Source organism: Rhinolophus sinicus, chromosome 3 (genome assembly GCF_057876585.1).
Source record: "Rhinolophus sinicus isolate RSI-liver-muscle chromosome 3, RSI-T2T, whole genome shotgun sequence".
In the NCBI taxonomy this organism is placed as follows: domain Eukaryota; kingdom Metazoa; phylum Chordata; class Mammalia; order Chiroptera; family Rhinolophidae; genus Rhinolophus; species Rhinolophus sinicus.
In genome coordinates, this window is record NC_142503.1 from 161,604,345 (window position 1) to 161,619,259 (window position 14,915).

The 14,915-nt window shown below is 40.3% G+C and overlaps 1 protein-coding gene across 1 annotated transcript in view; it reads right to left on the reverse strand.

Annotated features, from left to right (window-relative positions):
• The window catches only part of NID2 (nidogen 2), a 60,790-nt gene extending 46,036 nt beyond the window's left edge, over positions 1–14,754 (reverse strand). Inside the window, exons 1-3 of the mRNA XM_019725694.3 lie at positions 14,438–14,754; positions 13,467–13,775; positions 4,933–5,165 (exon numbers count right to left, since the gene is read on the reverse strand). Coding sequence (XP_019581253.3) covers positions 4,933–5,165; positions 13,467–13,775; positions 14,438–14,665 — 770 coding nt within the window. The 5' untranslated portion in view covers positions 14,666–14,754. The remainder of the gene's footprint in view (positions 1–4,932; positions 5,166–13,466; positions 13,776–14,437) is intronic.
• Positions 14,755–14,915: the final 161 nt, after the last annotated feature.

Below are 14,915 nucleotides of genomic sequence, written 5' to 3' on the forward strand. Positions count from 1 at the left end.
GAACATTCCATTATAACAAAAATGTCCATTCACCACCTTCCTACAAAGGTAAGCAATTTATTTTAAAACTGAAAAACTATTAAGATCAGATTTACTGGTATAGAAAACCATATAAAATGAGACTTCCATGGTAACTAAAAGGATAATACTGGAATTTTGATGTAAACTACCTCTTATTTAACATTCAATTCCAAAGGCTGTGTTTCACAGAATGCTAGATCATCAAGTTATATGCTCTACAATCCACATATTTTATCTAAAATTTAGCTGTTTGAAAATAAATAGGGAATGCAGGAATATTTTATCCTTCCTTTACTCTTAACACAATCAAAAAGACATATGCTTAAAAATTTTTGCCAAACATTTAAATAATAACTACTACATGCTTTTGAGAGTTAGTTATGTGCCAAGTGCAAAGTTGGGGCAGTGACCATGCCCAATTTGACAGAGGAGAAACTAGGTTTTGAGGGGCTAATCTTAAAGTCACATAACTAATGCTTGACAGAGCTTGGACTAAAACTCACCACCAACATCAAAGCCTATACTGTATACTTGGGATTCACATTATTAGAAAATAATAATTATTTTATATGTTATATTATTTTATGTCAGAAAACCAATCACTGTAATCAATCAGTATCTGAATTATAGTAACTCAACAGAATGTTAAAGACATTTCATTGTTTAGTCACATGCATTAATCAATTAACGAATTCACAGTGAATGAATGTTGAGTCAATATAAAAAAAATTAAAGAAATGTAAATGTGCCAGTCTGAAAAGTGTTGAGCAAATGCAGAACAAAGTTAAGGAGAAAATAAGAAAGTAGTTTAATCAAAACAACACAGATCATAGGGGAGAGATGTTCAGAAACATCTGGAGACCAAAAGTCCACTCGGTTTTCCACTGGAAAAGAACATGGACTCTATTCAGTCTTCCAAACATCCCAACGATCCATTATTCTAGAGCCACTGATACATTCTGAAGAGAACAACTACATATAAGATTTCTAAAAAATAGGAAAAACTTGAATAAACAAGGGTCTGGCTAGCTTGAATACACCAGTTTGTGTATTTCTCTGGTGTATGTACAAAATACCAGGCTCAGAGTCTCTGATGCTAGGGGATTTCCTCAGAAGTCAGTCAATGAGGAATAAAAGTCAATGACAAGTTAGAAATAAGTAAGAAATTCATTGAATCATATAAGGACAAGAGACCGTCACTCAATTGGGTAGATGCTCATAGTATTCATATGGATTTCTATAGCAATAATACATTTCAATACAATTCCAAGGATGTTCCTTCCTCCTTCTCTCAATCTCTCCGTGTGTGTGTGTGTGTGTGTGTGTGTGTGTGTGTGTGTGTGTGTGTGTATGTTGCTGTTATTGCTGCTGCTGCTGCTGTTGCTGTAATTAACTTAGGGAAACAGGAATCTAGAACGCAAAACTGTGATCCTTTGTGTAATATGCTATATATGCTTGGTTAAGTTCAGAGAATTAATGTTGATGTTTCTTGACAAGCAAATAAGGAACGCTAAAGCAGATAAGAGAAGAATCCTGAAGATCTGAAGATACTGAGTTTATTATCACATCAGAGGTGTTGCAGCTGTGAAATTTCTTCTTGATGTTAAAAACAGAAAACTATAAAAGCTTCAAAGACTAGGAAAATACAAATTATGGCAGATAAAAGCAAAGTAAAATAACCTTCTAATTAAATGTAAATCACTATCCTGGCTTTTGTCATTGTATATGATGGGAAAGTAACTAATTTGAGTTTATCCTAAAATCCAAGGTCATTTGGAAAGCTTAGTGATAGAAAGAACTTAATTTATTTCCTAGAAAGAAAAACAAGACTACAAAATGGGATGACAGTGTCTTCCTTCCTGAGATGTCAGGAAGATTAAGTTAGAAAATTACATCAAATGCTTAGCATGGGGCACTGCACATAATAAGTAGTAACTACTATCTTACAGGATATATAAAAATAAGTCTCAAAAATGCAAATGTGTACATTCATACTTAAATTTGCAGAAGAGTTATGACAAGCACACTATGAATTATATAATTTATGACCTTTGAGCTTATAATGATGAGACAAGTTTGAGAAAGACAAAGATTCCACTGACAACAAATTAACTTTATTCTTTAGCAATATATACTGAAGTATTTAGAGTAAACGGCATGATGTGTGCAACGTACTTTAAAATACTTAAGCAAAAAAAGAAAAAATGATGAATATGGCAAAATGTCAACAATTTAGACATCTAGATGCATTTGGGTATTCATCTAGCTATTCCCTCCACTTTTCTGCATATTTTTGAAAACTTAAATAATAAAAAAGTAAAATAGAAGATCAAATTGAAGAACATTTCTGTAATTTGGAGGTAGAGAAGGCCTTTTGAAGAATACTACCAAGACCTAAAATCATAAAGGAAAAGACCATTAACTATGACAACCCTCAACTTAACAAGTTCTAGATCATTAATAACTTCAAAGATGAACAACTGGATAAAAATTTTCACAGCATATGAGAGGACTGATATCTTTACTATATTTTTTCTTATTTATAAGAGTTCTTTGTAAATACCCCAACAGAAAATAGCAAAGGATATGGACAGACACATCACACACACACAAAAAAAAGATAAATGGCTATTAAACACATGAAGTATTCAGTTTTACTAGTAATCAAAAGAATTAGGGTGAAAAGACAAACATTTTACACCTACCAGATGCACGAATAGTAAAAAGAATAGAAGCTTTTAGGGAGCAGACACTGTCAATCACAGCTCTACATTATTGGTGAGGATATAAGTTGGTGTAATGTTTCTAAAGGGAAATGTGTTACTATATATCAGAATGTTAAACTGCATATATCTTTTCTTACCCATTCTACTTTTAAGAGAAATGAGAATCTGAGCAACGTGGATTATGCAGTTTACTGCAACAATATTTATAAAAGGAAAAACCAGAAACAAGTTAAATGTTCATCAAGAAGTTATTGTCTTAATAATAGAGGATCCATATATTGCTATGTTTTACAGCCTTAAAATGATAACATAAACAGATATTGTACTGAAAGAGGGTCTAAGACAGTGATAAATGGGAAAATGCCACATGTATAGCAAAAGAACCATTTTGGTTTTTAGAATTTCTCACATATACCTAAAATTCTGGAAGGACTGTTAACACTGGTTAGCAGTGATAACGGGTAATTTTTACTTTCATTTCACATTATTCTGCATTGTTTGTATTTTATTTTATTTTTTACAGTAAGTATGGGTTACAATTAAAGAAAAATCCCTCTGTTAGTCATAACTATTCTTCTCTGGTTAAGTTAACTCAGGTTTCTGGGAAGCATCAAAGATAAAAATGAGGGAAGGTATGGAGGGAAGTAAATGGAAGTGTGTGTGTGTGTGTGTGTGTGTGTGTGTGTGTGTGTTATGTTTTTAGGGGTCTTTATGGCTGTGATGGGATAGCACAACTTCTTTTCCCACAGCTTTTTAGCGCCTACTGCCTCCTGCACCCTGTGTATGTGTTAGCACTTATTCTAACACTCTGGAATCGTTGATTTATTTCGTCTGTCTACTAGAAGACAAGTTGCTAGTGTGCAGGGTCGGTGCCTTAGCCATCTTTGCCTATCAAGTGCTTGGCCCTCTGTGAGCTCTCAAGAATATCTGAGGAGCAGAGACCCTGTGGGCTCCAGGGTAGATGAGGCAGGTGGAACCCAGGGAGAGAAAGCAAGCAGCTAAGTTTTCTCTAGAGTCGAGTCTCAAAGGCAGCCTAGATGGAGACCTAAAGATGACCAACATGAGTCCTAAGAATGGGAAAGAAGACCAGGGTTCAGCATAAAATAAGTAGTTCAGAGCCCCAGATTTGTGCTTGACTTTCGGCTTTGCCACTTAAGAACAGATTATAGCAACTTCACTTCCCTAAGCTCATTTATAAAATTGAGAAAAGAGTCGACTTTACCTCCTAGGATTCCTGTGAGTTTTAATGAAGACAGCTTCTGGAATGTGTTTCTCATAACGTTTGGCAAATCGTAAGCTCTCAATACATGTCAGCTCTGAGTAACCATATTTGGTTGTGGGGCCCTCTCTCCAGTAGCTGAGCAGAGCAGATGCCATGCAAATGTGTAAGGAATATCCAGGAATAATGTAATGAAACTCAGAGGCAGTGAAGGGAGGATAAGTAGCCAAGGTGTTCTGTCTGGCTTCTAGACCAGTACTCAGAAATTCAGAAAGGACTAAAAGCAAAAATATGTTTTAAAGCCCTGAAATTAATCAACATCAACAGATGCTAACCCCTATACTGGTGTGATGTGGGCTGACAAAAAGTGAAAGGGCTTATTATTGCGCTCGCAAAGTAAACCACTGATGGGACCGAGGAACGCGCTCAGTCCTGGTGATCTCGTGGAAAACCAATCAGTATGATTTCAGATAATGAAGCCACAGACAAATCCTGAGACTTCTAAAAATCTACCAATCTCTTTGTTTCCCTAATTACATTACTCTTGACTTAACTTTTAACATGTATCTGTCTAAAAGACTAAATCACAACATCCCCTGTGAAATAATTAACCTGGAAAAACCTTAATCGGGGCTGTCATATTTCTGGGTATTTTTATGTGTTTCCAAGAGCAATGTTTTCCATAGCAAGTCTCAGTGGCTCTGCAAACACACACACACACACACACACACACACACACACTTCTGTTTCAGGTATCTACAGCTAATAGATCAAGAAAAACAAAGGACCTTTTATATTTTGGTGAACTTGCTCCTCTCAGGGTCTAATCCAGTTCTGGTTTTGACTTGATGCCTTGCTTAGAAACCACCAAGGTATCATATAATGGTCTTATGGCCACTCAAGTTTGGGTAGCTTCTAAGGGTCCTTACATTCCAACAGGAAAGAACTTAACCCTATGGCACTTACTGGTAGAGATTTTTCACAGACTGTTCAGTGCTAGTCAAGCTGAAATATGGTCCCTCTCTTTTCAGGTCATCGGCCTCCCCTCGGCAGAAGCCCACCCGGGCTGGAAGCTCGAGCTGGACATTGTAGGACTCTTTGGGGCGGGTTCCAAAGAACTGGAGGCCATTGGCAGGATAAAGAAAGAGGGCGTAGGTATCAGACTCATCAGATGCCAAAACTGCCTGAAAAGTATTCAGCTGTGAAGAAAAAAAAAAGGAAATATTCTTAATAAAACAAACAAGAAAAAAGACCAGAATGCCAGAACGCAAGCAAAGCATCATAAAGTACAAAGGAATCTCCGCCTTCTTAGGGTTTCTCCAAATTGTTTTTATACATAATATTCGCTTCCTCTTCGAATTGCAATATAATTTTATAAGTATATTATTATTATTTTCTTTTTTTTACCAATTTAGATTAATAATTGAAATGTGTATAGGTAAAAAAACAACAACAAAACATGGGTTAAGAAAATAATATCTTTTAAGATTTCAAACATCTCTCATCCAAACCTCTTTTGGAACTGAGAGCAAATAGCAAATGTAACTTGTACAAATGGAATTTGCAAACCCATAAACTGCTAACCAGGCAAAATGAGGTGAATGGTAACTAGAAACACCCACAAAGGTGTCATGGAGGGCAGAAGTAAATCTACAGGGAATCCCAAAACACCCCAGTGGGGCAGCACTACTGTTCTCACAGCCTCACTCTCTTTTCTATCTATCTTTTCACACCAACACCAGAGTTATCCTACCCTCATTTCAAAATGAGGAAACAGAGATACAGGGACTAATGGACCTGCCTAAGGTGAGGTAGCTAGTTCGGGCTGGCAGGCCACCCAGCTCAAGTCCATACCCCGCACCACTAGGCCATCCTGACTATTCCTGAGCATGCCATTTGAGGTGATGTGTAACCTGCCCCAAAGTTCTCTTCCCAAGTTCAGATTGGGTGCATCTCCATCAGACTATTTAATATTCCTCATTTGTCCCGTGTACTCTGATGCTTCCATACTTTTACTCAAGTCTCCCCGGGCCTGGAAACCCTCCTAACCTTCTTGTGCTGCCCCGCGGGGGTGTTTTGGGATTCCCTGTAGATTTACTTTTGCCCTCCATGACACCTTTGTGGGTGTTTCTAGTTACCATTCACCTCATTTTGCCTGGTTAGCAGTTTATGTGTTTGCAAATTCCATTCGTCAATTCATTTCTATGTTCATTCAAACAGCCAAGTGTCCACTGAGCACCAGACATGCTTGGTCCTGAAGAAGCAAAGGACGAGACTCTGCCTCACAGCTTAGGAGAGGGAAACAGCCACAGCTGCAATTCTAGCAGAGTTATTGAAGGAGGGAGTAGAGGCCACTGAGCAGGGTATGTACCCAAGACCTCGGGTTGGGTGGGGAGGCATCCCAGAGGCAGCATGGGAAGACTAATAAACACAGCAGGAGCCAAAGCAGCCCAGAAAGAGAGACCAGGAGCTGAATTAGCCATGAAGTCCACACCCAGGTCCTTACAGAATCATTCCTTAAAGTTCAGTTTCTCTCAGATTTTCAAAGAAAACTTTTTGCCTTCATGTACATCCAGCTATTTCCCGCCTCTCCCAGAATGAGAATACCTCTCTCACTAAATACCTCTCCTTTTACAAGTTAGCAGGGAACTGGGGAGATATTTACAAAAACCACTGCTTCCTAAATAATGTGACTGACAAAAAGTATTTACTAGTAGGTAGTATTTGTCTCCCCATTTTGCTAGACAGATAAAATTAGGCTCAGAGACCAGAATATCACAGTTTACTACATAAAGCAGCCAACAAGAGGAACATGGCCTGTATTTTGATCTGTCCTGGGCCCTTCCCCATATGGTGCTCAAACTCTTTCCTAATGTCAATTCTTCCTTTCAATGTTTAATTTCAAAGTATAGTTGTGAGGTTTTGCTTATAGGACAAAGAAACTCAGATGTAAAATGCTTTTCAAGAAAAAACAAAACACTACAACCTTTCTTTTAGTCTCTAACATAGAAAAGGTCACCTTGCTTGGCTTTGCTCCTTGCTTTTCTTTCTTTAAGTTCACAAACTTAAAGTTAAGGAGTGTGTGTGTGGGGGAGAGGGAACGGGGGGGGGGGGGTGTGTGTTAGTATATTTATTGTTGTAGTTGTTGACTGTTTCATCAGCAAAGCTTGACTTTTCCAAAAACAAAAGGAAAGGGATGTTTTCTAGAATTTCTCAAAGCTGGGAAGCCAGAACTTCTGCCAAATGTAAACAAAGGCTGTTCTGCCTCATGTCTATATGTAATACAGAGGGTGCCAAAAAAAATGTGTACACATTTTAAGAAAGGAAAAAACTGTATTAAAATTGTAATACTCAATATATACCAATAACAAAAGATGAATACAAGTCACATTTGACTTCTGCAATTACAAGAGGTGCTCAAAGTGGTTACCATCAGCATAATTTTAATCGTTCTTTTCCTTTCTTAAAATGTGTATACTTTTTTTGGCACCCTCTGGATATACTACATCATCAATTAATGTTGATTCAATAACATCAGAGTTTTACTTTAGTCAGAATAAATAAAGTTCAACTAGGGAAAGAAAAGTACTCAAGGAAGGAGAAAGAAACTGTTTCAAAAAGCTAAGCTTTCAAAGCTCCTGGCATTGATTGTCCACAATAAATGTGAGATAGGAAAGAAATCCTGGTTCTAAGTTTAGAGAAATTCTATGAGATAAGGAGGGCCTATAGATTGTGAAGGAATTGAAGGGGATGGGGGAGGACAGCAGGGGGAAAGTAAACAGAGCTGTGAAGGGAAGAGTCTGGCTTTTATGGTGGTGTCTGGGTATTTAGCACTTAGTTTTATTCTTTCAGTTAGTCAGTCAACAAATTCATTTCAGTGAAAATATATTCAATGTCTTTTACAAGCCATCCCTGAGACAAGCACTTATTACAGGTGGCAAGCATTTAATCTACTTGTCTCCACTGAGACTGACAAATAGAAGAAGAATTTTAAATAGAATTTAGGATCCCACAGTGCACACCAAAAGACTCTGGCTGTTTAAAAACCACCCACACACCAAATGATCACTTTTAAAGTTCTCTTTCAGTTCCACAAAATTCAACAACTAATTGTTAAAGAGTTCCCTTCATGAAGTCCTGAAGGGCTGCTCCTTCTCCCAAAGCACTCCTTTACTGACTTCCAGACTGGAAAGGTCTTCACATTCCTAGAGACAAGCCTTTGCAAGAAATCTACATGCACTGTCTGAAGGGAAAACGTCACATGGGCTGCCAAACCCCACAAAGGGGTCATCAGTTCCCAAATCTCCCAGAGAGGAGACAGGGGGCCTCCATGGAAGGAGGAGCAGCACAGAGAGGATCAGGGTCAGTGGCTGCCAAGCTTCAAGGTATCCGCCATCCTGTTATCAGAAAGAGAGAAAAGCCAGAACCCTCAGCAGACCAGGCAGAAGGAGGTATAGGGCATCGCCAGTCAATGCTGACCCGACACTTGGCAGAGTAAAGCTGACGGGTATAAAACATGCCCATCAGAATTCCTAATTTTTTTCAATTCATTTAATTAATTTCAGTCATCTAGCAAAAATTCAGAACCTTGCCATCCCTATCCCAAAGGGATATGCCTATGGTGGCTTACAAAAATCACAATGAAAATTAATCAGTAGGGTGACTCCTAAAGGGTCGCAAAGTTCTCTTTTTTATCTTGCTTAGGGTCACATGCTCTCTGCAGTTGTCGTATCGCTGACTTCTGGCCTCCAGTGTTTGGTGTCAATACTAACCTCCATTCCTTAGTATAATTCTCCGTCTCCTGTTACCTGTATGACAGTCACATACATGACTTTCCCTTGTTCATTTTCTGTCCTAAATCCTATAGATCCCGCCAAACAATCAAAGATAAATGCTTAGTGCTATCACATCCCTAATGTTATATGCTTTCAGACACTTAACCTTTAGCAAAACTTCAGCCTTTCTTTAACGAATTTCCTTTTCTGTCTTTATTCTCTATGTCTTCATAGCTATGTCTCAGACTCGGGTTAAACTCTTTCAGATAGACTGCAAACCTCCTCTCTTCTGGGCATCAGCTCCAGAAGTCAAAAAGTTATAACAAAGTCCTGCTTTTACCTCTCACTCTCCCTCTGTGGATCCAATGCCCTCCGTCAATGACTATCATCCTTTGAAATGAGTCCACGTGACTCAATCTCTACATTGAGGTCGCCAATGGCCAACATCCTGCTCATCTTATGTTACTACCCCACAAATCCTGTCATCCATTTTTCCAGCCTCAGTTCTCCCAGCCTTCTCCCAGGATACTACCTAGCTCAGAACAATCTCTCCTGCTGCCTCATTCTCAAGATCCATTCTTTCAGCTCTTTCAGTCCAACTTAAAATCCAGGTCAAGAAAACATTCTCCCATAGATCTGTGTATCCCAGTTCTCTATAACCCCCATCCCTCAAACAATAACAAAACAACACTCCTGCCCCCCCCCCAAAAAAAACACAGCTAAGGTCATCACTGGTCCTCTTTATGTCTCCTGTCAATAAGTTCTTTGAAGGTCAATACCGTGATTTCGTTGCTCCATGAAGTACGTTCTTTGCTCCGTGAAATTCAAGGAGTCCCAGAATAACAGAGTTGATAAACACTATTTGTTCATACTATTTTAGATGTGGTTACATCTTGACATTCCTGCAATATCAGCTACAACATCCTGTCACACCCATGAATATCCAAGGGCAACAAGTGAAATTGTTTTAAATGGTAAAGATGCCATTCCTCTGATGTCTTCAAATTTCCATTAACTTTGCAACATAAGGTTAGTATGTCCAGTTTTAAGAAAGCCATGTACAACTCACACAGTCCTTCAAGCAAGGTAGAGTATTGTTTGCCAAAATCTACCTCCAAAGAACTATTAAAACAAGAAGTCAAGTCACAGAGCTCTTCAAAGTAATCAGAAGAAGCTTCAACATGGGTAATTGAAAAAACATACTCTCTCCAAACAGAATCCTCATCTCCTTTGTCAATGAAACAAATTCTGAAGCCAGCTTAGCATATGGCAATATCTGAAGATTGATTTTAATTGGAAAAATAAAAGAGAGATGGAATCTACAAATCTTTCCGCATTCCCCACCCAAAAAAGCCCAGATGGAAATTGCAATTCAGAAAACCTTGTATTTAAAGAGTCCTTATGTAAAGGACTTGAATCACAGCAGCCTTATAAGATAAAGAAGTAAAAGAACCAGAACCTGGTCTCATCAAGCCAACAAAGGTGAACACAGATTGGCCATGCCAACTAGGTGTAAGGGACTACAATGGCTACCTAAAAATGTCACTTTAGTTAATTATCACAACAATCCTGTAAGTTAGGCAATGCTACGTCATTTTACAGGTGAGAAAACTAAGACTGAGTCATTGCTTCCAAAATCACTGGGTAACCTTTCATAAACACTTTTTCTTTCAAAAATGTTTTTATCTTTGTTATTATTGTCTTCACAGCCAACCTGAAAGTTGGGTAAGAGATACATTATTCCCAAGCTACAGATGAAATTGAAAAAAATAATTAACAAAGTCACCTTGTCTATATTGTAATTTTTGGTTTCAAATAAGCCCTGACAAAATTGGGACTTAAAGCTATAGCGTGATTTCATCACCCCAGAGCTTCTGTGCAACTGCTCATCTCCCCTATTCATCTCACTCAATTGAATTTTCTTTTATCTGTTGAAAAAGTAAGACAGATACAGCTGATTCTCTCCAGAGTATTAGAATACTAATTTAGAAGTAATGAGACCTCAATAGTATTCTTGGAAGCAGATTTCATTCCAGATTCATTCTTCCTTTGAATGAAATATGGTCCCAAGGACTCTTATGGTACTAAGATGACATCAAGACAATAAAATTCCAGTCTTATATATTGGAAGTCTTTGGAAAAAGCACAACTATTGTTGTGTCTACCTTCATCACTTGTGCCAAGGGGATGGGTCTTGTGTGAAAAGTCTTGGTAAAAGCAACAACAACCAAAAAAATAGTACGTATCAGGAAATCTGTGTTCTTAACCTGTCTTTGCCTCACTTAGAGCAGAATTCTGGATAATAGCATTAACTTCTATTTGCCATTATTTATGAAATGCAAACAAAAAGTCTTGTACTTATCTTATAGGATTGTTGTGGGAAGACAGTATGATAAAATATTGTTATCAGAATTAAAAGGATAGCTTGAATAAACAACCTGAATTGTAAGTGTCTAAGCAGTCGATCTTTTCTTTTATGCCCTCACCTTCTCAATACAGAGCTCAGAAAGAGCTCTTTTACCAAAAAAAAAAAAAGAAAGAAAAATCAATCCCCTGCTTAAAATTCTTCGAAGTCCGCCCAATGCAAAAGAACCAAGTCCAAACTCCCAGCACAGCATGATCTGGCCCCACCCCATGGCCTTTCCAGCCTCCTGTCTCACCACCCTTCCTCTTCAGTAATAATATACCTCATGTAATGTCCCAGACACATTCTACTTTACATCACATGGGTGATATATCAACTCAGATTCAAAGCTACTTCCTCACTGAAACCTTCCCAGATCACGTCCCCTAACCAGGGAGGGTTAGAGTTAGTCTCCTTAAATCAAGATGCTACTATCTTTATCATATTGAACAAATAATCAATGTCTTTCCTAAACTATGAGATCCTTCGAAGTAAAGAATATGTACTTTCATCGTGTCTATATCAGTCCTGACATACAGCAAGTGTGCAAAAACGGTTTGTTGGATGAATAAATTTCAACTATGTTTAAATGTAAATTATCCCTATATGAATATGCCATATATAAGATACATGTTTTTAAAACAGGCTGGAAGAAAATACAAAGTATTAGCAGTGGTGACCTCTGGTTGGTGAAATAATAAATAATGTTTATTTTATTATTTTAAAATAAACCTAAACTTTTTTTATTATAGATGTGTTATACTTAATTGTAAGTGTTTTTTAAATTTATAAACAAAAATGAATGAATGCAACATAATGATGGGGCCTTACTTTATTCAACCTTTTGCAACCCTCCACCTAGCTCAGTGCGCCCTGCACAAAGAAGGTGTTCAATATATTTGTTTGAATTGAATATATCCTGTTGAATTGGATAATTAAAATATCAAATCATATATTTAAACAAATTATTCAATAAACAAAACTAGATATTGCCTGACAAAAAAAAAATGAATGGCAAGAAATCATAAATTCAAACACTTTTTATTTCTAGATCTTCTTTGCTTAGTACCCCCTTCAGGAATTATTTCTCTTACAGAGCACAAAACAAGAATGACCACCATCTTGAACTGCTCAGTGAGAATGGACAAGCTACTTAATCTCTCAGGGAGGAGATGTGCCAGCTTTCTGTAGCGAAGAAACACTTTGATGAATTCAAATAGAGATAAATTTTAAGAGTTTCATTCCTTGGAGTATGACACTTTAGATTCAGGTCTAATTTCATGTGAGGAAGACCTTACTTACTCTAGGAATGACGCAGTCCACCATTTGCCAAGCCACCCTGACCCCCACGTAATGTCCATTTGGAGTACTTTAAATGTTGCTGCCAAGCCTGAAGACTGGAAGCTTGGGTTGTTTAACTTTCTCAGGTAGAGACTATAAAACAAATGGAGAACAGTCTCCTATAAACTAGGGGCCATGTAACCTGGTACATGGAGGGCAAGTTGCAAAGTGACCAAGAACCTTATAAAAAGTGCATCCTCTTGGGCCCCCCAATTCCACATCCTGGAATGTCAACTAAGGACATGCATAAAGATCTAGTTTAAAAAAAAAAGTGCTTCACAAAATTATTTATAATGAAAAACTGGAAATAACCTTAATGACCACTGGGCACAGTGGTAAATACACTGGATAAAATATTATGCAGACCTTATAAATGATGCTGTAGAAGTGGATTTACTGACATTGAAACATATTCACAATATACTATATAGTGGGGGGAAAGTAGGCTACAAAACAGTATGTGCAGTGTGAACCCATCATTGTTAATAGACAGTGACAGATAAATATAGATATTGATAGGGAAAAATCCTCTGGAAGTACACAGGAAAATGTTTAACAGTGGTTATGTTTGAATGATAGGAAAATGGGTGGTTTTTCTTTTTTAAATTGCCTGTATTTGCTTATGTTTTTCTTTCAACAAACATATAATTAGAAATAATTCTTGTATATTTAGAGGTGATTCTAAAAATAAACAACCAAACAGTAAAGCACCTTGTGTTCTGAGGGCCTTCCCCATCTGCACTGGGGCCCTCTTATCCCCTAAGCACTTTTCCTTGCTAGAAGTGACCACCTCTCAGGTCCTCAGTGGAAGCCTGGAGATTTCACTTCCAAGCCACTTTAGCCCTAGTGTCACCAAAGGATACATCAGGTTCAGCGCCAGGGCAGATTCAAAAACCTCCAAGCCATTCCCTGGGTTCCAGCCTAGACTACAAGCCTATCTCTCAATTGGCTCAGCAGCCAAGCATCCCTTTGTCACTTACCTGTCCCGAGGGCGGCATCCCGCGGGTGGCCTCCTGGTAGGCGCCCACCTGCTCCCAGGTGGCCAAGAAGGCGTGGGTAGGGGTGAAGTGCGCTGCTCCGCGCGGGAAGGCTGCGCGCACATAGTGGGCGGCCAGGCCCAACACCTCCGGAGAAGTGTCCTCGCGGTACAGGATTCGGCCCCTGCCCTCGCTCGTGTCGATGTCGGCCAGAAAGGGAGCAATGGCCGGGAAGTCCGTGGGGAAACCATCGTCCACATACTGGGTCTCTCTGGGGAAGTCCTGGGTGGAGATGATGCCGTTGGTGCCCACCTGGGAGAAGAACGGGACAAAAGGGGGACAAATGGTCACTTCGCTGCAGGAAGCCAAGGGCGGCTACCACAGGTCCAGACCTGCGCGACCACCCTGCTCCGCACGAAGGGAAGGGAACCGCCCCAGGCATGAAGCTCCCGCTTCCCCATCAGCAGGGAGCCCGATTCCGAGTTCACGGCGACCAGCGCAACTTCAGCCACTGTCCCACCCTCCACTCCTAACCTACAGCGCGATACAATAGGTCCAGGAGCCCCCAAACTAGTTCTTATATCTTCTCACTTCCCGCACAACCCTGGATAAAATCTTAGGGTCCGAGGAGGGAGCATCTCAGCTCTGCAGATGTGCACAGTCTTCTAGCTGTCCTAACTGGAAACCCCACTGGCCGCCCGAGTATCCCCACCGACATTTCTGCCTCAGACACTTCTGTGGCTGCGAACAGTTCTTGCTCTCTCCCTCGAGGTAAGGAAAAGCAGCGGGTCCTTGCAGCAGCATCGCTGCAAAGCCAGGTCCCACTCCAGGGGCGCTACGGGACAGCCAGGCGTGCGGATCGTTTCCTTCCCTCAGAAGACACGGGCTCGGTGAGAACCACACACTACATGGACCCCTGGGAAGAAGCTGCTAGAAATCTGCCGAATCCCGCACCCAGAGGAGGCCGAACTTACGTAGAGGTAGCTGAACTGGGCTTCGTAGAAGCGCAGGGGACTCGCCAACTTTACGGCGGCTGAGCTTTCGTCGTCGCCTTCCTGCAGGAGCTGGTCCCCCCGCGACTGCCCGTAGGGGAAGAGGTCTACTGGGTGCAGCGCCGCGGCCCTGGACAGCTGCAGCAGCAGCAGCAACGACAGCGGAGGCGACAGCAGCGCCTGCCGCCCAGCCGCCCGGTCCCCCCGCATGCTCGCTTAGCCCCTCAACTGCTCAGCAGCACAGCGCGTCCCGGCCCTGCCAGCCAGCCCACTAGCGGCGCCGCGCCAGTCTCCAACCTGGATCACCGCGGGCGCCCGGGTGGGGCGGGGCTCCCGGCCCTCCCCAGCACGTTAACTGGCTGCGGCCCTCGGCCAGGGACCAATCACGGACTCTGAGAAAGTTCGACAGAGGCCCCCACATCTGGTTCTCGTTAAATGTTTTCTAAGGCAGCAGTGACGG